A 24,308-nucleotide genomic window follows, 5' to 3' on the forward strand; every position below is an offset into this window, starting at 1 on the left:
ACTACGATTTATGTAACTGGTAAGCGCTCTCATATTGTATGTATTGTACTCCACAAGAACATGTTTGACCAGTAGATTAATATTTATTTAGCACAGGGAAATCAAGGGATTAGTCAGTCATCATTTTAACTCTAATCCTGCTCTGCAAAAACTAGACAAAGAGGGTGATTACTAAACATGGACTGACAAAGCTACAATTAGATTCTCTGCTTTTCTTGTCGAGATTGGGGGGAAAAACACTCGCACACAACACGCACACAAAGGGATAAAGCTCTGAACCTTTTTCTCCCTCCTGCAAAGAGGGAAAAAAAAGCAGAAAGCAAACATATTCATCACTCGTGCTTGCGCGGACAGCAGAAAGATCACGAGATGAATTCGCATCAAGCCTGTGAATCAGAGAAAACAACTCTAATTTTAGTCAGTGCCTCCTTTGAGAAATGTTCTTTTCTAGTGAGTCGGTGTGTGTTTAGTCATATTCTCTGTCAGTGCCTGTGCATGTTTGTGTTTGTTTGTGTGTCATTACTATAAAGAGAAAACAGCATATCTGCTTTACTAATTAAGCTATAAGACTCACCAGGGGAAACGCACTGATTTGCATGTGGCTTATTTCTCTTAGCAAAACACACACGGCAAATACGCCTGATGGGTCTCAGGTGGGCAAACGTGCGTGGTTGTCTCTGCGATGCTCTCTAAGTTAACTGTCAAAGTTAACTTTGCAAAGCTGAAGCAAGAGAGAAAGAGGTGGGGTTAAAGGGATGATCTGCCGTCACGTGGACACGGGCACCAGAGAAGATGTGAAACCAGATGTGGGGTGAAAAAAAGGCTAAAGAGGAAGACTAGTGGGGAACCTGCCAGCATACGTTCCCCTTTCCCCTCCTTCTCTTTTTCTCAGTTGAAAAAGAATGTTAATGATTTTTTTCACCCCCCTGCGCTCCTCCAGAGACACAGCCTCATTGTTTGTCGTGAGGACCTTTTCTTTCAAACTTAATTACCTTCTCCCCTTTTTTCTGTGACTTGGACTGAAAGTTTGCACTGTGTCGGGAGAGGTCGTCACACATTCTTTTTACGCTCCTTTTCATTAATCCGGGGTGTGCAGGCATTTTCTCTCCGTGTTGGGACGGTAGGGGAGGGTAATGGAAGAGCCTCGGAATGATCCGCAGGAAGCTTAAAGCCGGTTAATGCAGTATAATAGTCTGGACATAGACTGGCCTTTGTTTGTGCGGTTCATTTCGAATCAAGCGTAATTAACTCCAGAGTGTTTCCAGATTGCCAGCGAGGAGAAATTGCAGCCTTCTCTGCTTTGAATTGAGAAAAGACATTAGCTATGTAGATTATGTTTCCCTTTGATACCGGCCTCTCCTGTTAAAAGTTTTCGAATGGGCGAGGGAGTCGTATAAACCCGGGCAGTCCTTTTTGTTCCCCTCGTTTAAAGGGTCTTTTTGAAGAAATCTTGAATGTAAAACTCAAGTCATGTGATGATGTTTTAGTATAATAACTTTTTTTTTTCAACTTCTCATACTTCAAACTTGTTTTGTTCCTCAAATTGTTTGACTCTTTTGTGAAACGCCAGCAACAGAAAGGTAATTTGTACAACAGCTAAACAGACATCTTTTTGCTGATGTGGATTTGCCACACCCGACAGTAATGATATGTTGTGTATTGAAAATGAGGCCCTTAAATGTGGTTATGGCACAGGGGAGATATCCTGCTTCTACTGTTACACCTCTGGGCATCGACAGGGTCGGGAAAAGCCTTTGTGAAAAAAGGGTCATGCAAAACCGTTTTTTCCCCCCTCACTCCTCTCCCCTTTGCAATTCTTTCTCTCTCTTTTTTTGGACTTAAACAAGAAAGAATTAAGCCTCCCGGTGTCCTTGGAGGCTAGAGAAGCTCTTGATGTTTGGATAATACCACTTTGATGGATTTTTCATCAGTTCTTTCTGCATGGCAACAAATAAACAAGTATAATTAGACTTGTGAAGGCCCATTCATGGCTTTGTTAGGATTAGATATATGTGCAGTTTGCATGCTGTGACTCTCCTTTGTCTTTCCCTAACTCACTATGACATTTTGATAGAGGATTTAGTGTTGAGAAAAACCCCAGCAGAGGCTGGGGTGACCTTTCTTAAATCGGATATAATTCGAAGGCATTTTACCTATTTTTCCAGTTTTTTTCTTTCACACTCGCACTGCAGTTCCACTTGAGTAACGCACGACACACATGTGCACGCTAACGTTTAACGTTTGTCTACGACTCCAAAAAAAGAGAGAAAAAGGACGACCTGAAAAACTATTTAGGGAAGAAAGGGTGAGTGAAATCCTTTTTCTTTGGGAGGCGGGTGGGTTGGATCAGGGGAGTCTTAGCACTCGGGTAAACCTAGCATTCCTACTCCATTATTCCTGTCTCTTGATCAGATCACATTCTTTTTAATCACTTCACAGGCAGCGTCTCCACAGAGCACCGAGAAAGAAGCTGAGACAGTCTTAATTAAAAAAACAGAGGTAGAAACACTGTTTGCCATCTTTTTCTTCTAATGGGAACGGGAGCCATTTCCATGCAACGAGATCTGTCCTTATTGTTTTGAGAGAGCGCTCTTTTGGTTCCAAGAAAAAGAGCTTAGTATTTGTTTTTTTTTCTTTTTTCTTTTTGTAGCCTTTGCTTTTTAGACCGAATAGAAGGGAGGGAAAGCAAGACGAGAGAAAAATAGTTTCACAGTTAAGTTACAACACGTTGGAGGAATTGTAGAACGGTGTATAGAAAAAGATGTTAACGGGGAAAAGCAGTCAAAAAGAACATAGAGCCCCTTTTAATAGCAAAGTACGTACTTAAGACTACTTTCTGTCTTTTGGATGGAAAAGAGAGCGTGTTAACTATTGAGATTTTCTTTTCTGTAGCTGGTTTGAAGAAAGATGCCTGCATGTGATTCTTTTAAAGTCGTTCTTGTCAGGCTTATTGAGCACTTGAGAACGTCTGGATAATATTCAGTAACTTGCTGTAGCAAACAGTGATTTATTTATTTATTTATTTATTGTGAGAACAAATTGATGGGCACAGTTAAGTTACCAGGCGGATTGTCAATGAAACGTCTTCTGATGCAAAATATCAATATGAAAGCTAGAGGTGCTCTCAGCATCCCCGGATACTTGCTTTGTATCAAAACAAGCGCAGCTCTGAGCTGTTTAGCTCTTTTGTGCCTTGCTTTATAATTCATAGCCATGTAATGATTCACATGCATAGCCAAAAATGTAGAGACACAGGCAAATCCAGAGGATGCATCTCTCTCAGCACTTCAAGTGTCAAGATATGCATAATTCATCTCAAACTGCGCGTTTTATGTCCGGACCCGCATTAAGCGATGTTGTGTGCTACGGATTGGAAGGAAAGCAACAAACACACATAGTTGCACACAAAATCTCTGCATAAATTCAGTCTTTCTGCCAGCTGAAAGAAAGAAAAAAGAGAATGAGGAAACCAGGTGTGTAATTACAGCTTCCATATTGTATTTGATACCTTTTAAAGTCTGAATTCAACAGAAACAAATCACAGGCAGCCTCTGACAAGGTAGACACATGAGGGAGAGTGTGTGTTTTGTGAAGGTTGCTTGTTTTATGATGTGCAGTGGGTTTTGTTAACGTCGCTGGAATGTTGTGTGCGGCTCACACACTCACCCAGCGCCCACAGGCCCTGGAGGCACAGCTGCTGGCTCTGTGATCTTACACCGGGAGATGCAGAAATTATCACAGGAGAACACTGTAATCTAGCCCTCTCTTCCCTGCCAAACGTGTGTTTTTGGAGACGTATTCCTCTCGGCTTACATAAATGACCCCCACTGCACACATACATAGACACACCTTTTTCTTTTCTTGTGTGAAGCTAATTTTAATAGGTGCTAATTTTGCACTAATTGCTGCACAGTTTTGCTCTCAGGGCATTTGGGAGCAATCTCAGGTCTTTATTTTCACAGCAGTGCATTGTGCAGATCACCCTCACCATCTTATTTATTATACAATTTAATGTTCATTTCATTAATGTGATAGCTTATCTGCATTATTTTTTATTTCTGTGTTGTTTGTGGTAACTAATGAGCTAAATATTAAAAAATATTTAAATTCTGGGTGCAATATTCATATTATATCCTCAACATATTTAGCCAAGGCATATTATAAATTAATCCCCAAATTGCTTTGTATCAAAATAGGTATCTACAAAAAAAAGAAAAAGAAAAAAAAGAAAGAAAATATTTTCACACAGCTAGGTGGAGAGGGCATGGCTGCAATTGTTGTTTTATTTTGCAAAGTGCTTTTCCAAATTGCCTCGTGTTCATTAAGCTATTATCAGATTTCCTATATTCTTGGGAATGATTAGAAAATAAAACCTGGCACAGGAGACAGTGCTGCCGTTTTAAAATTCTTAGACTGTCTTGAGTGTATTTCATTTTAATTGAAAGCACAGCAGTTGCAAGCCCGTCATTGTTGGCTTTCACCACAAATCTCTACCTCTTCTGCACACACTGATATCACCCTGAAAATTTGGAGCAGCTGGGTTTCTCTTCGCTCTCCGGGCCTCATTCGCAGAGCCTGGGCATGGTAGGCACATACTCTTTGGATCCAACTCCATTCAGCGTCCAAACTTGTGTGCCGAGTCCAAGTCTTTGAATCTGCATTGCGAGTCTTGAGAATAAATTGTCTGTGGTCCAAGAAAAAAAAAATGATTGAAGGGTTTTCATCAGCAAGGTGCACGTATGATTTGTGAAAGCCAGGATAGACCGTGATTGAGGCAGTGACAGTTGGGAGATGGGCAGCCATCCAGGATAGATAACATCACAATGGTATTTCAAATGGTGTGCTTTATGTGCTTGGATTTTTGTGAGCTGCCAAGGATGAAAAATGAAAAACAAAAAAGTGAAAAGAAATTGCGAGACGGCCCTCCCGGGGTGACTGGACTGGGTGTGGTAAATATTAATTTGAGTTTGGGGTGATTGTCAGAGAGGCAAAAGCGTGGGTTAGAATTTGGATGGCTGCTTACTCAGGGCTTGTTAGATACCTGCTGGGGGATCTCTCTGAGGGAAGATTTGGAGTAAGCTGATTTACTGAATAACATAGGAACCAAAGAGATACCGCCTCTCTCTGCCAAAGTGGTCATGATTTGAATGTGGTGGTTCATCCCCCTTTTCTTTGCTTATTGTAATTATGTTGCAGTGATAAAGGGGGCTCACTGAAACTTTTGTGTGGGAGTGGATTGATTTTAAGGGGAGTGCTGCACTGGTTATTGAAAAAGTCTCATACTTAAACCTTTTTTATAACTTGAAATCTCTTGATAACTTTTGCTAAAATCTGCTAAGTGTGTGTCTGTGCATTTTTTAAATTATACAGCTTTTTTTCTAGGTAGACCTCTGCTGCTCATTTTTAAGCTAATTCACGAGTAATTGCAGAGCAGGAATGTTCTCTGTATTATCAAGGACAGCACTTGCTGAAGATCAGGTACGCCATCATTATACACATTCTAATATGCCTTTGCTCTCTTTTGTTTTTTTATTTATACAGGTCCCTGACAGGCTGGATGAAATGAGATCCCCATGTAGCGATTACCATGGAAACTTGTGACTCCCCTTCTCTCTCAAGGCAGGAAAATGGGCAGCAGATATCAAAGCTACGTGAGACGACACATCTTGATAATGAGGTGCCAGAGAAAGTCCCTGGGATGGAGCCTGACAAGGAAAACAGCCCTGCGGATGACAACCTGAGGAAGGAGGAGAGCCGTCGAGAGACTGCATCAGGATTGAACGTGGAGAATGCGATAGGCGTGGTCACTAAAGAGATCCCCTGCAACGAATGTGCCACTTCCTTCTCTAGTTTACAAAAATACATGGAGCACCACTGCCCGAACGCTCGCCTTCCCCTTCTGAAGGACGAGAACGAGAGCGAGGTCAGTGACCTTGAGGACAGCGATGTAGAGAACCTGACAGGAGAGATAGTTTACCAGCCAGATGGCTCAGCTTTTATTCTTGAGGACTCCAAAGAAGGTGGCCAGGATGCCCAGTCAGGGGTCAAAAGCCTCTTCTCCCCAGCACTGTTTTCAAACTCCCAAACTGCTGCTGGGGACAAGACTGAGCAGTCGGCCACAGCCCCCATGTCCTTTTATCCACAAGTGATCAATACCTTTCACATCGCTTCATCCCTCGGGAAACCATTTATGGCCGATCAGGCTTTCCCAAATACCTCAGCATTAGCAGGAGATGGTCCTGTGTTGCACAGTTTCCGTGTCTACGATCTCCGACACAAGAGTGATAAAGACTATCTTACCATTGATGGTGCAGCCAAAAACTCCTGTGTGTCCAAAGATGTTCCAAACAATGTGGACTTGTCTAAATTTGATGGTTGCATTAGTGATGGGAAAAGGAAACCTATTCTGATGTGTTTCTTGTGCAAGTTGTCTTTTGGTTATAGTAGGTCATTTGTAACCCATGCTGTGCATGATCATCGGATGACCCTCAATGAGCAGGAGCAGAAGCTCCTTAGTAATAAATATGTCTCTGCCATCATACAGGGCATTGGTAAAGACAAAGAACCTCTTATAAGCTTTCTGGAACCAAAAAAAAACAATTCTGTGTTACCACATTTTTCTACTGCAAACTTCATGGGCCCTGATCCAGGCATTCACAGCCTGTGGAACACCATTCACATGGATAACGGTGATTCTCTGCAGGCTGGTTTCGCCTTCCTGAAAGGAAGTGCCAGTTTGGCATCTTCTGCAGACCAGTCGCCCAGGAGTGCCCAGATGCCAAAGGCTGAACTGAACCTCGGGGTTGCGGCCACCTCGGCGCTCAAGTCCCCCGTCTGCTCCGCGTTTCTCCAGCGCTCGTCACCAGGGGCTGGGTGCAGGGATCAGGAGAGCAACTGTGAACGGCAGAAGGACGTTAGCACTTTGCATGCGAATGGTGAGCTCCCCATCAAATGCGAGCCCAGAGATGTGGCTGATGCTGAGGAGGATGAAGACATGTATTCAAACGAGCTCGACGATGATGGTGTTTGTGAACTTGGAGATAGTACCAGTAGCAAAGATTTCCCTCTCTTAAACCAAAGCATTTCTCCTTTTTCGTCCAGTGTGCTAAAATTTAGTGAAAGGGGTACTACTTCCTCTGTGACTTTTGCCAATGACCTAGAGAAGACAAAGCAAGCTGCTGCCAGCTTGGACTACAGCAATGACTCTACGAGTGGAGGCTGCGACTCCAACAGCGGCAGGGATGGCAGTCCACCATCTCTTCCTCTTGACCTGATGCGACGAGACGACGAGAGCCCAGGCCCACTGCACCAGCATGCTGCCACGCCCAGCACCCCTGGCACCCCTGGCCCAGGAGAGGGCTCTCCTGGAAGTGGAATTGAATGCCCCAAATGCGACACAGTCTTAGGTTCGTCCCGTTCACTTGGTGGTCACATGACTATGATGCACTCACGGAACTCCTGCAAGACGCTGAAATGCCCCAAATGCAATTGGCACTACAAATACCAGCAGACCCTGGATGCTCACATGAAGGAGAAACACCCAGAGTCTGGAGGCTCTTGTGCCTATTGCCGCACGGGCCAGCCTCATCCTCGACTAGCCCGGGGCGAGAGCTATACCTGTGGCTACAAACCTTTCCGCTGCGAGGTGTGCAACTACTCCACAACCACCAAAGGCAACCTTAGCATACACATGCAGTCAGACAAGCACCTCAACAATGTGCAGACGCTGCAGAACGGAGGAACGGAAGCCATCTACAACCACCCTGCTCCTGTGTCAAACGCCGGCTTGAGCGGATGTGGCACACCCTCGCCCTCCAAGCCCAAACAGAAGCCCACGTGGCGATGTGAGGTCTGCGACTATGAGACCAACGTGGCTCGCAACTTGCGCATTCATATGACAAGTGAGAAACACATGCACAACATGATGCTTCTTCAGCAGAACATGAAGCAGATCCAGCACAACCTGCATCTAGGCTTGGCGCCAGCTGAGGCGGAGCTCTACCAGTACTACCTGGCCCAGAACATCGGCCTCACCGGGATGAAACTGGATAACCCTTCAGACCCACAGATGATGATCAACCCCTTCCAGCTTGACCCTAACACTGCCGCAGCTCTGGCTCCTGGTCACGGTAAGTAGTTTTCCCTTGGATATGCTTGTCACTCACTTTCTTTTGTTCTCTCTTTCCTTCACTGACTCTGGTCTTATTACTCCTGTCATTATTGTATCCTGCTCTCAGTCTGTTCTGTGATTTGAGCTGCCATGTGAGAATCTGCTTCTTCATTTTTTTAAACTTAGTCCTTTGCTCCACCCAGAAAAACCTCATCTTAACACGGATTGTAGGGAGCAGATTGCACACAACACTAGCAGTAGCAGTTTTTGTTCTTTCACTTTGTCGATGAAGACCAAACACAGCATTTCTGAATCTGTTTCTGTAAGCCTGTGTATTCATCTCATGGATCTTTACCTCCATACTTAGTATAGACTGACACATACACTAGCCTGTCAAGAAATATTGTTTCTACGGAGTACTTTTATCTAGCAACTCAGAAACACTCTGTCTGACAAAATGCTATATTTGTACCTTGTCTTGATCTTGTGTAATTATTAAATTCAAAGCTTTTTTTCCAGGGGGTTGAGGGTAAGGAAAATGATCCAGTTTGCTTCTAAAAGTGCAGAGATCAAAGACTAAATTACAATTAGATGTAAGCTGATCTGTTTTTTATTATTTAAATTTTTAGGACTACCATTGAAGCTGGCTCATTTTATATTGATCAGTTTCATGTCTTTAAAGAGAGAGAGAAACGTGCCTGAGTACAAACTCAGGAATGCCTGGTAGGAGTAATTAAAGCTATCTGATGAGGGAGTTTAGAACTTGAAAGGGATGATTGTAATTGATCCTGATTCAATCCTATTATAGCTTTTTATAGTTAAGGCTTTATAAAAGCCATACTCCTTACTGGGGCTTTATTTTATCAAATCCCTTTGTATGGGTGCCCTACACCAGTCTCTCAGCTCTTTTTTAAATTTCATTTAATAAAAAAAACCTTTTCTCTTTCTCTCCTCCCTGTGACTGTGCCCCACCTCTTCCCTTCTCCCTCTCTCTCCCTCTCTCTCCCTCTCTCCTTCTCTCTCTCTCTCCCTCTCTCTCCTTCTCTCTCTCTCTCTCTCTCTCTCTCTCTCTCTCTCTCTCTCTCTCTCTCTCTCTCTCTCTCTCTCTCTCTCTCTCTCTCTCTCTCCCTCTCCCCGCAGTAAATAATGAGCTGCCTGCGGAGTTGCGTCTTGTGAGTGGTCAGCTAATGGGTGATGACCTGTCCGTCCTCTCTGCTGGGGAGCTGTCACCTTGCATCAACGACCCGCTGCTGAAACTCTTCCAGTGTGCGGTGTGCAACAAATTCAGCTCTGACAGCCTGGAGGCCCTCAGCGGGCACGTGGCGGCAGAGAGATCGCTTCCGGAAGAGGAGTGGAGAGCCGTGATGGGAGACGTCTACCAGTGCAAGCTGTGCAACTACAACACGCAGCTCAAGGCCAATTTCCAGCTACACTGCAAGACCGACAAGCACATGCAGAAGTATCAGCTGGTGGCCCACATCAAGGAAGGTGGCAAAGCCAACCAGTGGCGTCTCAAGTGCATTGCCATCGGCAACCCCGTGCACCTGAAGTGCAATGCCTGTGACTACTACAGCAACAGTGTGGAGAAGCTGAGACTGCATGCAACCAACCAGAGGCACGAAGCGGCGCTGAAGGTCTACAAGGTCAGTTATGTTTACTTTGTGTTGAACTGTGTCATGACACACTGTCCTAGTTCTGTATGTTCTCTGTGTCACATAGGTTAATATTTACTTTGTTTTATTTAACTTGTATTGCATTATACGTATTTTGTCACTGCACTTGACGGCGGACAGTTAATTCAGTGGTCATGGTCAAAAGAACACAAAAGGTGCACAGTTGTTTTCTAGCACCTTGTTTTTTTATGATGTCAAATGTCATTAGTCCAGCTGTAAATTTGATTTGGCCTTCCATGCTCACCCTTTTCCCAGTTTCCTCTGCTCTCTTTCCTGTAAAGACAGGAATATGCCAGTCAGCCTGTTTACATGATGCATTTCAGAAATCAAACCTAATTGAATTTCTGCCAGAAATATCAATATGTTTAACAGTTGGCCAATACTATAGCACTTCACTGAATTTTCACCTCTGTAAAAAGCTGCCTCACCAGCCAGCGTATAACAGCGTCATGTGAACAGCTGACGAATTTTGAACGTGTGACCGTGTGTTTGTCCACATGCATTCATAAGAAAGGGAAAATGTCATGATTATTTTTTAGATCTTCCTGCTTTATACCAGTTATTTGACATGTACAAATCACGTTTTAATGTACCTTCTTTTTTTGATTTGCGGGTCATAATTTACTGCCAGGCCTAAGGCAGATAACTGATCCACAGTGGTGGGGGTTGAACAGAGGCCACTGCAGCCTCATCCTGTTCTTAAGTGCATTTGGGTGTTGACTTACTGGACTTGTGTGATTGCCTGAAACAATAATACTAACATCCTGAAATCATAGACCAGCATCACATCCCAGACACATTAGTGGACTCCTCTGGATAAACTGTATTAACTTAATGAGGATCTATTGACCAGCATTAGTCACTTTTGACTTGTGTGCTCGTAAGCCGTACTGGGCTGTATATTTAGAAAAGTGAATTTAGCAGCTGACAATGGCTAGACTACATAAGCAATTGGCAGCCTTGTGATGATAGCAATAATGCGAACAATTAATTTCTTTGACCCAATTACGCATATGGTCATCCAAAAAGGGCTTTTTAAGAGGAAGGTACAACTACTGTCACTTTCACACCGAGAACCTCCTGAAAAAGATTTAGGTCAGAACCAAATGCTCAAAAGGCCTTCCGAGAATAACAAATGGTCTGGTTTTCCTTTTTTTATTTTTTATAACAGAAATGAGACTTTGAGCTGCTTCGTGTTATTAATGTATTCAGACAGTGTTAGAAATACAGAGCAAGTAACTAAACAACAAAGGGCAAATCCTCCAATGGGTGAAGTCAGCATGAGGCAAATAAAGGGCTGAAAGAATCGCATGTGGTATTTGGAGGCCTGGCATTAAAGACACAGTCCATGGGAATGTTTTGAAATCCTCAGCAGTTTAGAAAGGGGTGGGGGGGTCAGGGGGTTTGGCTAATTCTCTAAGCAAATAAAAAGGCTCCATGGCAACAGAGAGCATTTGGGATCACATCGAAAGACAAATAGATTGGAGATTAGAAGAAGAGAAAGGCATAGCTTAGCTATGATCTTAGTAAGTCTCGCAGTAGATTTGTTTCTTCACGTGCATGTGTAGTTGGGTCACTGCCTGATTATTGACATGATTGTTTGCTTTCATTCTGAAATATCTAATTAGTTTACCTGATTTTTTTTTTAGGCACTAACACTTACACTTTCTTTTCTAGAACAGCACAGGGCTATGCAGAATATGTAGAATTAAAATGGTCCCTATCTTTTGGGTTTAATCCTAAACCAGCACAACAGTTGTGTTTTTCCTTTTGAAGCTTTGAAATTAGTGATGTAGTCTAACAGAGAGACATATAATCTAATGTAAGCTGTAAGTTCGTATAGTTTTTATTAAGAGTTTAAATACTTGCTGAGGTGAAAAAAAAAATTAACACTCAAATGGATTTCTACTCGTTTGAGTTTTATTGGCTCACATTTTAAGAAATATTAGAACAGGTGATGGGGGCTGAATATTGATGGAGAGAGAAGGGTGTCCATTTGACACAGAGGGGGTGAGGGGGTTCGCTCTGGCTCTCTCATCTCCTCGCGCCCCCACCTTTACCCAGAGAGAGGGAAATCTGTTCTACAGATGCGGATTCTAATGCTTTTGGCAGAAACCGGACCGTTTCGCTCTTGTATATTTGGTAGTAAATGTTGGGAAAAAAGAAAAAGAGGTTTCTTTATTTGACTAGAAAAACACCTCGTCTTTTATGTTCAAAGGTGAAAGGGTAGCGCACTAAAGAACAAAGTATTGATGACCTTTCCATATGAGCCCCGGAACATAAAGTATCATTATGGCCCAAAATGATTGAGGATACAAACAAAAAGCATATTCAGTATTTTTATTGCAGCTTTGTACCTACAATTTTTTTTTTTTTTTTAAGTAGAGTTCAGATTTTCCAGACATTAAAAAAAGACCTAAATTACATTAGCAGTGCAATGTTTCCTTTTTGTGAAAGACTACGGCTTCTCATAGGTGGTTTTAAAGCTCCCAAGCTCACACCTAAAACAGCCCTGGATTTTTTTATTTTTTTTTACTATTATGACGTAATTCAGCTATTAAAATAAATACAATAGCCTACATATTCTTGACCTGTTAGTGTTTTGCTTTAGCCTACAGTAATGATATATTATCGTTATACAATTTTCGTTAATAAGCACTCAAATAAACGCAGATGTAGTCGAGTGTAAATCTGTCAAGGCCATTCAAAGGCGGTGTAACGCTTGATTAAGAAACGGTGAGAAATGTGTGTTGCTCCAAAGAGCCGATTTGCGCTGGGCACTTGGGTCATTTGCAGCCAAGAATGTTCATGGTATGTTGGAAGCGGGGGGAAAGGCATATACGACCCACACCTGTTCACCAGGTGGTCCTCGCTGTGCTCTTCTCTTCTATCTCCCACTCTGACTCTCATTTTTCCTCCCCCTCTGTTTGCATTCCCTTCTCTCTCTGTACTTCTCCTCTCTGGAGGCTTGTGTGCAGCACATAAGGATGTCCAGCGTGTATCCCCCAGTTGCGCGTCAGGGGCTATGGACTACTTAATTACAGCAGCCACCCCCCTCCCAGAGCATCCGTCATCAGTCAAGTAGAATTTTTTGTCTGTCTGGAGTGCAAGGCACCATTTCCATATTTGTATTTTCCTCCTCTATTTTTTTTCCTTCCTTGTCTCCTTTCTCCCTGTTTTGAGCCACAGGGGCCGTAGCACACATAATGCGCCTCTTTCTTGCGGAGGCAGGCGGGGAGATGGAGCTGCAGCGACTGGCTTTCCGTGGCCTTGTCCCCAGGGAGAGGCAGATAGCCCATCTCATTATCCATGATACGGATGGCAACACCATTGGTTGGGGCAGGGAAATGAGAGGGGAAATTAAAAGAGGGGAGCAGAGAAAAGAGGGAGGAGGAGAGAATGCGAGAGTGAGGAGACTGGAATTTCAGATTTATCAAAAGACTTTTCCCAACCCTTTTTTATGTTTTTCCCCCTTTATTCTCATCCAGAAGGTCAGTATTTCCTTCTCATTTTCCCCTTTTTTTCTCTCACTCTTTTCCTCTATCTTTCTATACCAAGATGGCTGCTGGTTGATGGGCACATTATATTACAGCACATTCATTACTGAAGGTCAGCCTCACTCCTTCTCATTTGAAAATCAAATGCCCCATATATATGCAGCTCAAATTATTGTCTGTCATTTCCCCCGATCTGATGGTAAAATGGACAGGAGATTGAGTTGAGGGTATTTGCATAAAAAGCCATTGTGCTATAGAAGAACGAGGAGGATCTATTTTGCATGACCCTTCATATAGCATCATCATCATTGTTGTTGTCCCTTGAAAATACACATTGTATTTTATTTTGGGGCTTTTTTCCAAAAATGTTTTAATAAATACAGGCCGGATTCAAACCAGCATCTCCAACGTGGGCACCAAAAAATGTAATTCTGACAATTATTCATTCTCGTATCATTTCAAACCTGTATGACTGACTTCTGCAGAACATAGAAAATATTTTGAATAATGTATTAACTGTTTTTGTCCATATAATGAAAGTAAATAGCATTGGACCCCAATGACTTTTGAAAACAATATCCTTCAAAAAAATACCTTCAAAATATCTTCTTTTGTGCTCCGCAAATTATCTTCTTTTGTGTCCTGTAAAAAGTTTGGGTGATTTATTGCTTATAACCACCCTGAAGTGCATCAAAATATGTTGTTTTCGATAGATTTGGTTGGTTTAACCCTGTTTGTTGCATTTATTCTCATTCTATCTGCAAAATTAGACACTACCTCATAGAAAGCATCCAAACCTGGGAGGAGATGAGAGAGAATGGCCAAAAAAGAAAAGCGGATGTGGCCCAGTCTCAGCTGTTTGCCAATAAGAGCTGGTCCCCACAGTGGCATAGGACTTTTTGAACAGGTCCAAACGACCTTATGCAAGCCTGTGCTTTACTTTCCGAATGCAAACAAAACCACAGGCTCACAAACGCGTCCGTTTATCCACTTACTCTCTGCAGGCATAAAAGTATGTCAGCACTCTCTCTGCCTCCCGCTCTGACCCAACAGCGAGGCCAGATTATTCAGACGCTCTCGTCTTTCACCTGCACGCGGATTACAATGGGAATCTTTCAGGGGAGGGCGCGAGGGGGAGGGGGTATAATTAAAGCATACAGACAGACGAGTGTGGGTGCAAACACAAAGCCCAGGCTTCAGCTAGGCCCTGCTGTCATTAATCCTCATAGATATTAATAGGTATTTCTCCCATCATGCCCTCCCCGCTCATAAGCAGATGGTCATCTCCACACCGGCCCCACAGGACTAACGTTTGCTGACGGACAACTTAAAGCATTGTGATAAAGTGTGGTGCCCCCGACACCCCTCTCTGTTTGGTTATTTCCTGTTTTGCTGTTTTCTTTTCTTTCTATCTTGTGAGATGGGTGGGGGGCCGCCATATGAGGATGCTCTGATATTAATAACCAGATGTGATCTTCCTGTTGGCCCTGGGTCAGAGAGGCCGGCCAGGTCAGCCCATTTGTCTCTGTGCAGGCACTGTGAAGGCTATTGAGTCTGACAGGTATGGGAACCATAGCAGGGGAAATAAGACTTACCGAGCCCTGAAGGGGAGCGTGGCACTCCCAGGAACAAAGAGTGGCAGGAGTTTGTCATTTTTACCCCTTTCCTTTCTTTTCCTCATTCTTTTCTTTTTTTTTTTCTTCCTCTCTTTTTCACTCCCCTCTCCACCCCTCCATTTCTCGTGGGATTTGGGCCCAGCTTAACAAAGGATGACTCACAGTTCTCTGATAAGGCCAGCCGTGGAAGGACTTGAATTGCAATAATATGATATTCTTGGTGAAATAGCTGGCTGAAGGTAATTAGCTTTGTTTTAACTCTCCAGACACAGACGGAGAGCAAACATATGACTTTGTCTGGAAAGCATTATTGAACAATAAATGTATGCCTGAACGTCACACGTTCCCCTGAGGTCTCCCCTGTTACTCAGCTGAGATTTTTCTTTCAGTGTTAACCTTTATTCTCCCAGTTATTTTAAGTAGCTACACGCAAGGCTGCATGTTTAAAAAAAGAAGAGTCATCCCAAAGATTATTAGGTCGGTCCACAATTAATGGCAAAGAGAGAGAGAGTTTGCAGAAAAGATTGGAATTAAGATCAATATTGACGTGTGTCGTTTAATAAGAGCCAGGCCCAGAACGGATGCCCGAGTGAAGACAGAGCAGCAGTCATGGGTGGCAGTTTTTGCTCACATTAACAGACCTGAATGCAAGAAAGCATTCCTCAAGTAATTGATTTTAAACATTAGGTGCTCACTGAATAGATAAGTAGAGTGTGATATTCGATTACAGAGCAAAGAACTCATTTAACCTCCTGTTCTTTCCTGGCCAGGATTTCCAACACAATACGATTTACCTCCCCTTAGGTTCAGCAGGATTAGACTGCTACTAGTAATCCTTAATGCTTTGAAATAGATCTGATAGAAGTCCCCCTCACTTGTTTGGGATTACACCCATGATTTTTTCCACATTTAGTTAAATTAACCCGTTGAATTATCATTTTTATAATTGTTAAAAGCATTTCCGTGAGATCCAGATGGCCTTTTTGTTTAATGCAGTGAACTTTAATTACAATTTTTCCAACATTCGAATGCTCACCTTAGGTCTCGCCTTGATATCATACTTTACTGCATGATCACATGTCTGCATGTCACCAAGCCTAATGGTTCACCCAAAGATGCAATGTATTTAAATAGAAGGCTGCCTAGTTTTTGTGATTCTCCGGAGAACAAAGGCAAACATTTCAGTAATCTTCAAAGTGGCCAGTGGTATGTCGAGTGGACCGTGGAATGCAAGCTATGGCTAGGGCTTTTCAGCGAAAAAACAATGGCTTTCCTTTTATGGGTTGTAACTGCATAAACTGTGGTTGAGACATTAGCTCTATCAGTTGTATCGACTTACAATACCGCAGTTTGAATTGATGTGTTTATATGCATTAGAAGGACTAGAACATTTATATTTGTCTGTATGTATTTAACATTCTTAATATATCCCCGCCGGCTCTTGATGTGTGGGTTAGTGGGTGGGTAAGGTGTTATTTACTTAGACTCTTTTGATACAGCACAGGTTAAAAGCGTTCACCCCTACAGGCTCGACTCTTGAAGATCTTCGTAGGCAATATGCAAAGCGTTCGGCTAAGAAGTGCTCCCATTGAGGAGTGAGAGCAGCAAAGCAAGAGGCAGGGCTCTTTAAACAAGCTCCTCTCCATGATCCCTCTGCTCTCTTCCTCCCTCCCTCTTCCCCTCCCTCTTATAATAGGATGCAAATCAGGGACCCTCCTCTATGTTGTTGTGGAAGGGGAGAAGGCAGATGGAACATGAAAGGGTTTAATGTTTAAAAGTATGAATAGGGAAAGCACGCAGCGGTGAGTCGGGGCTCATTCCACTCTTATCAGATTCACAAGGTGGGAGATTGTCTCATCGTTGCATGGGCTCTTTTTAAAGGAAAGATTTCAGCCCGTATACCATGCATCATAATTAGTCGGAATGCCACAGTCTCGTACTGTACTGGCTGAGGGTCACACGCATGGATCATCCTTTCCTGTGCTTCCCACCTGAGACTATGAGCTCATAACTCTTTGTTTGCATTAAAACATGTGCTGAGATGTGAGGGGATGGTATGATACAAGATCTGCAATATATATATATATATATATATATATATATATATATATATATATATATATATATACAGTATATATATATATATATATATATATATATATATATATATATATATATATATACATATATACATATATATATATATACAGTGAGGAAAATAAGTATTTGAACACCCTGCTATTTTGCAAGTTCTCCCACTTAGAAATCATGGAGGGGTCTGCAATTGTCATCGTAGGTGCATGTCCACTGTGAGAGACATAATCTAAAAAAAAAAATCCAGAAATCACAATGTATGATTTTTTAACTATTTATTTGTATGATACAGCTGCAAATAAGTATTTGAACACCTGAGAAAATCAATGTTAATATTTGGTACAGTAGCCTTTGTTTGCAACTACAGAGGTCAAACGTTTCCTGTAGTTTTTCACCAGGTTTGCACACACTGCAGGAGGGATTTTGGCCCACTCCTCCACACAGATCTTCTCTAGATCAGTCAGGTTTCTGGGCTGTCGCTGAGAAACACGGAGTTTGAGCTCCCTATTCCCTCTATTGGGTTTAGGTCTGGAGACTGGCTAGGCTACGCCAGAACCTTGATATGCTTCTTACAGAGCCACTCCTTGGTTATCCTGGCTGTGTGCTTCGGGTCATTGTCATGTTGGAAGACCCAGCCTCGACCCATCTTCAGTGCTCTAACTGAGGGAAGGAGGTTGTTCCCCAAAATCTCGCAATACATGGCCCCGGTCATCCTCTCCTTAATACAGTGCAGTCGCCCTGTCCCATGTGCAGAAAAACACCCCCAAAGCATGATGCTACCACCCCCATGCTTCACAGTAGGGATGGTGTTCTTGGGATGGTACTCATCATTCTTCTTCCTCCAAACACGTTTAGTGGAATTATGACCAAAAAGTTCTATTTTGGTCTCATCTGACCACATGACTTTCTCCCATGACTCCTCTGGATCATCCAAATGGTCATTGGCAAACTTAAGACGGGCCTTGACATGTGCTGGTTTAAGCAGGGGAACCTTCCGTGCCATGCATGATTTCAAACCATGACGTCTTGGTGTATTACCAACAGTAACCTTGGAAACGGTGGTCCCAGCTCTTTTCAGGTCATTGACCAGCTCCTCCCGTGTAGTTCTGGGCTGATTTCTCACCTTTCTTAGGATCATTGAGACCCCACAAGGTGAGATCTTACATGGAGCCCCAGTTCGAGGGAGATTGACAGTCATGTTTAGCTTCTTCCATTTTCTAATGATTGCTCCAACAGTGGACCTTTTTTCACCAAGCTGCTTGGCAATTTCCCCGTAGCCCTTTCCAGCCTTGTGGAGGTGTACAATTTTGTCTCTAGTGTCTTTAGACAGCTCTTTGGTCTTGGCCATGTTAGTAGTTGGATTCTTACTGATTGTATGGGGTGGACAGGTGTCTTTATGCAGCTAACGACCTCAAACAGGTGCATCTAATTTAGGATAATAAATGGAGTGGAGGTGGACATTTTAAAGGCAGACTAACAGGTCTTTGAGGGTCAGAATTCTAGCTGATAGACAGGTGTTCAAATACTTATTTGCAGCTGTATCATACAAATAAATAGTTAAAAAATCATATATTGTAATTTCTGGATTTTTTTTTTTTAGATTATGTCTCGCACAGTGGACATGCACCTACGATGACAATTTCAGACCCCTCCATGATTTCTTAGTGGGAGAACATGCAAAATAGTGTTCAAATACTTATTTTCCTCACTGTATATATATATATATATATATATATATATATATATATATATATATATATATATATATATATATATATATATATATATATATATATATATATATATATATATATATATATATATATATATATATATATATATATATATATATTTTTTTTTTTTTTTTTTTTTTTTTTTTTAAGAATTCTGCTGTACATTTATTCATAATTTTCAAACAACCTTGAAACGGTTTAATACTCAGAATATTTTAATGTAGTTAAAACGTTTCAACATTTTTTGTAATAGTATTTTCTGTGTTTGAAGGCAAAGCTTACTATCAGTATTAGCTGAGCCACTGGCACAGTTTAACGTAAAACATGACACATTTTTCTTTATTGTCAAATGGTTTTATACATTTGACATTTGACCAGCATTTACTTTTTATATAAATGAATGCAATGTATAAATATATAAAACCATATCAATTATTTGATTAAAGATTATCCATTAATTATTAAATGTGTTATATAATTATAATAATTATTATTACCGGTATTATTATTGTTGTTGTTGTTGTTGTTATTATTATTATTGTCTCAATCATCTTGAGAACCTGATTTTAGACTTACTACTATGCTCAATTGCAGAAAACCAATTTTTTTGTGATAGTGTGGCATGAAGATGGTGGTGGAGCCTCTGGTCTTTTTCACCTTCTGATGGAGACAGGCAAAGCTTTTAAGGGTAATGGTAAGGTCAGTGGATTTAATGGGAGAGAAGTGTCCAGGCGACAGATTTTAAATCACCATAATATAAATACACCTCCATTTTCATTGGGAGTTTGCTTTCTTTTAAGGCAATTTGAGGAGTAGACGAACACTCGTGTCTGTCTTAGTGGTGGGAAGGATTAGAGGAGTGAAGATTAAGGACTAGTTCTTAATCTTCCATATCAACTACAGAGGTGAGAGGTGATATGCAAATGGGATTTTCAAATACTGCTGCTTCATGTTTAAGTCCAGTGATTCTATTATATAGATGAGGTTAATTTATCTGGTTACCAATCAGTAACAACTGGATGTCATCACCAGGGTTTCTGGCTTTGTTTCTAAAACTACCTAGACAGCATTTAGGGCATTATAAATGTTTAATCCTGTCTACATAGACAACAAACTGGTGAAAACTTTCAAAATGTTTGGTTTAACATTTAAACATGCCTATTATGCTCCAAAAAATGTTAACAATCACAGTTCAAAAAGTTTCCAAAAATATTGTCTAGGCACCTCTGTGTTTTTCTATCTTTCATGTGATATTTAGATAAGCAAAGATCTTCATTACAGTAGGCTCCTTTAAAATATGACCTTCAACAGAGTCAGAGAGTCCAGTGGACCAGTGGGAAGAGCATGTGAATTTGGAATACCATTGCATGAATACCATTGCATGAACCCTGTAGTGTCTTAAGTTTTCGCTCATTTCCTTCTGTCATAAGAACATTATTGCAGGCTCAATGATATATGCCAGATCAACAACATTAGCACCACATGGAAATATTTTTCTCCACGTTTCCCTCTTCATCTGTTTACCGTTCGGCGAAAAACGTATGAAGCCATGGAATGATTGGTTCCCAAAGACTTGTGCACTGTTTGCTTTAATAGTGATTCGACAGGAATTGGCGCTTACAGCGATCAATGAAATATTACATTGCGGATCAATCCACATATTAAAATGCTGGTAAAACACACACACTCAGACTTCGACATGATTAATGTGAATGTAAATATACATGAGAGAAAAAGCAATATTTCCAAAGAAACACACAGAAGTTCTCTTAAGACTTTCCGCAAACCGGCTGTCAATTCGTAGATTTATGTGTTTTTGGTGGATTTCTGTTTAGACCATGCTTGGCTGGCCAACATTTACATGAACTGTTCCAAAGTCATAGTGCAGACTGCATTGACATATTGAAGGCCTCATTGCGAACGGCAATATCCACAGTGCGTTGTAGCTCCATAGAACCAGTGTCCTTGGGAAAATGGGGCGTATGTCACCTCAGACCGGTCCTGCCGGTCTGAGCGCGATTACAGTAAATGAGAGGCTGTGGATGGACGCTGCAGCAGTTGTGGGTTTTAGTCGTTTTGGAGGGACCCCGGGGGTGTGTCCCGCTCTCTTTACTGCGTCTCCACAAGCCACCTCAGACGAGAGTGTGCTGCTGAAAGACACATTGTGCTAATTCACTTATTTAACTTGGCATCCATTTGCAAGGATGATTATTATTATTATATGACCTAAGCAGCAAACCATACAGCCATGCACTGGCAGAATGTCCTAAGCCATAATTACATATGATGAACCAGACGGATTCGGAGGAAAAAAATAAATAGGGGAGGTAATTTGGGGCTCTTTGATGCATTCCTTTGGTTTTGTTGAGGTAGGGGAGAGGGAAAGTTAAAAAGAGATGTTTTTTTGCTCGTTTTGTGCCTGTAGCGGAAAAGACGGTGGCCTTGTGCACAATCTCTGAATGGAATGTAGGGGGCATACCTCTCGCACAAGAATTTCGCTCAGGTTGCCAACTCCTGCGGTACCCATGATATAACATTACATTTATGTCTCCAGGCTCAATAGTGGTTACTGGTAACATGTGTTTGGACGGTGTCAGCATTGATGGAATTGTATACCTGGCTGGCCTCCAAGTAAGGCTGGAATGTGTTTAAAATGCTTTGAGGAACAAAACAAGATTTTGTTTATTTTCTTTTGTTTCGTTCTCGGGGTCCCCAGAGTCAGACCGGAAACCGGTGCCTCTTCGAAAGCATAAAAACAAATATTTAAAAAAAAAAAAGGTGGGAAGAAACAGAATTTTTTTTGCTGATAGGATTTATTAAAAATGCTCAAGAAACTTATTATTGCATGTTTTCTTTTTGTTTGATTTTTCCCCACTAATGACCTAAAAAACAAACATTTGAATGCCCTAATTTGTTTTCGTTTAGAAACAAATTTTTTAACCCTTCGTATTTTTCTTTTCTTGTCTGAAGAAGTCTTGTCATCCTAGCAGAACGGAGCGAATAAACATCCAGTCTCAAACAGCCCTTATCCTTATTCTGAATGCCACTAATGAGTCTGTTTTGTCACTGCAGGCAGTACAAATGAAACCAGCCTCCTACTGCCAACAGCAGACGGGCAGAGGAGAAGGCAACGAGAGGTGTTTTGTAATCATTGAAGTCAGTATAAATAAATAAGTCGCGTCAGGTTAGGGAAAAAACACGCTCCCTGGGAATTGGGGCCTAGGTTGACAGGTGATGGGGAGTCCCTGGTGCTTTGATTTGCATTGTTTTGGCAGCACAGTACGATGGCGTCTTTGCTTTAGAGTCGCCCAACTTATGCCTGATTAGGTCCTGAGAGCCCAGAGAGAGTGAGGGGTGGGTGTTCCTCCTCAGACCCCCTTGCCCACGATCCCGGTCGACTGGATGTGCTCTTTGGCATGCCAAGGGGCACCCAGGGACGACAAGTTAGCTAAAATGATTGGACCCCATGGGGTTTTAGACTCTTGGTTGTTTGCCAAATGCTAATCTAGAACAATTACCCATCAAAGGCAAGAGCGCTCCGCTATATTGTCATAGATAGCCTCTTTGCCACCCACAACAACAGCACTTGGAGCAGTTTCAGAGATTTTCTTAGCACTTGACAGAATCACTGCGCAATTTATCCTCCAGCTTTCTGCAAAACCAAGTTCAGGTGAGAGAAACTGGAGTCTTATTCTTCTTATTTATTTATTTATTTTAGTAATAAATAGGGCTTCTTTTCTTTGCTAGCAGCATCCTGACTTTTTGGTGGGCAGAATCTGCTACGGGATGCCACAAACATTTTGAACTTTGCAGGTAGTATATAACTGCTTTGTGAGTCTGGCAGTACTAAAAATGGTAAGCTTAAACCTCATAAATCAGAAACCCCAGGCTCAAGTCTCTGAACAGCTTGCACCAGTGCCACAGGGGTCTATAAAAGAAGGAAGAAAAATACTCGATTTCAATATAGGTCTTGAGCAAACAAAGCAGGAATGCTGATAGTGAATAAATTAATATTTTCTAGAGTTATGCACTCTTTCGGCCTTTAAACGTTAGACATGTCTGCTTGCATTGTTTTTTATTAGGACCATAAAAATGGATGCACAGCTGCGATTATGATTCAGACTAATTTAAGACTTGTTCACAAACACAACACAAATCTATTTCATATTAGTATGAAAATAGTAATGGAGGCTTCTAAAAGGGGCTACAACTCAGGATGAGATGCGCATAAATGCAATATGAGGATATGAATGCGACAAGAGCTAGCCAATAGCCCTTGAGCAAATGCTTGTTTATTAGCGATAGTTATTCATCCTAATGAGGTTTAGTCATCATGCAGAGAAAACAAATTATATAGCTGTTTTTCCCAGAAACCATCTTGAGTCTAAATGGAATTTCGTGATTTTTTTTTTTTCCACTAACGGTACGACTACCTAAGATGAATTTATCATGCAAGGGTTCCATAGACATCTGGTTCTCAATTAGGAATGAGATTGATCTCATTTTGGTTTTTGGGAGAGTCGAGAAAGATTAAGCACATTTTCTCCTCTTAATTTACAGACAGAAGAGGCCTGAACCATAACGTGTAGCGGTTATCCTGAAGTGGCAGGACCCTTCCAGAGGTTTATATGCCAGTTCAGCCAGGTTTGAGTCTGTTTACAGGGAGGCAGTTCATACAAGTAGCCCCACATGTCTTCGAAGGGCTTCCCTTTGGAAAGAAACAAAGATAGCTGTAATTAATGACCCTGAATCTGTGCCAAAAAGGCTTTCCTCTGACAACTTCAACTTAATTAAAGCTTAAGACGTTTCAATGGCCACAGAGTGCCCCTTACGGAGCGTGGCCCTGCAGACTCGTGAGAAAATTCTGCCGAGTTTATGAAAGAAAAGATGTGTGTTACTACTGGTGCCATGACTCTAATCCCTGACAGTCCAAGAATCTGTTTTGTCAAAAGGGTTTTCTTTTAGCTGGCTCACACCTGCAGGCACACCGGTACTTCCTTCAGCCTCGGAGAGGGACGGTTTTGTGTTTTAGCGGAAGATCAGATAATGGAGGCCTCACTCGGCTTTTTGTTTTTACACATTGTTCATTAGTCTGGGAGTAATGTAGGCACACTTGATATGCTTGGCTTGCCTGGGGAATGGGGAGGGAGTAGGGACTGTTTGTTGGATTGAGGGCTTTGTATGTGTGTTAGGTGGAGGGGAAGCCTACTATGGCCTTGCATGGTGCACTACTGCACAATTTTAATGCAAAACTTTAGCCCAAATTAAAGTGCATAATTGTCAGGCAGGGCTGAATGCGGGAGCCCTGCTGTTTGAAACACATTAGAGCTGAATAGAACAATATGCAAAGCTGGACAGTTTGGATTTCGCCTACAAAGCTCTGTTTTAAATACTTTCTCTCTCCTTCTGTGTCTAGCCTCCGCTTGGAGTCTCTTGTCAGAATTAACAAGCTTAGGAAGCCCCACCAGCTCAGTGCGTGTGTGCGTGCTTGTCCCTAAAAAGACCAATCCAGTTTGGGTTTTGTTAGAGGCAGAGGAGGAAGGAGGCTGTTCACCTTTTTCGCACCAGTTGACCCACTGGAAGCC

General features: G+C 41.9%; 1 protein-coding gene across 3 annotated transcripts in view; it reads left to right on the top strand.

Annotated features, from left to right (window-relative positions):
* zfhx4 (zinc finger homeobox 4) overlaps positions 1–24,308 on the top strand; it is a 76,209-nt gene that overhangs the window by 13,896 nt on the left and 38,005 nt on the right. For all 3 annotated transcript variants that reach the window (XM_079863291.1, XM_079863290.1, XM_079863292.1), the window contains exons 2-3: positions 5,542–8,129; positions 9,251–9,753. In XM_079863291.1, coding sequence (XP_079719417.1) covers positions 5,588–8,129; positions 9,251–9,753 — 3,045 coding nt within the window. In that variant the 5' untranslated portion in view covers positions 5,542–5,587. The remainder of the gene's footprint in view (positions 1–5,541; positions 8,130–9,250; positions 9,754–24,308) is intronic.

This window comes from Squalius cephalus (genome assembly GCF_949319135.1).
Source record: "Squalius cephalus genome assembly, chromosome: 25".
Lineage (NCBI taxonomy): Eukaryota > Metazoa > Chordata > Actinopteri > Cypriniformes > Leuciscidae > Squalius > Squalius cephalus.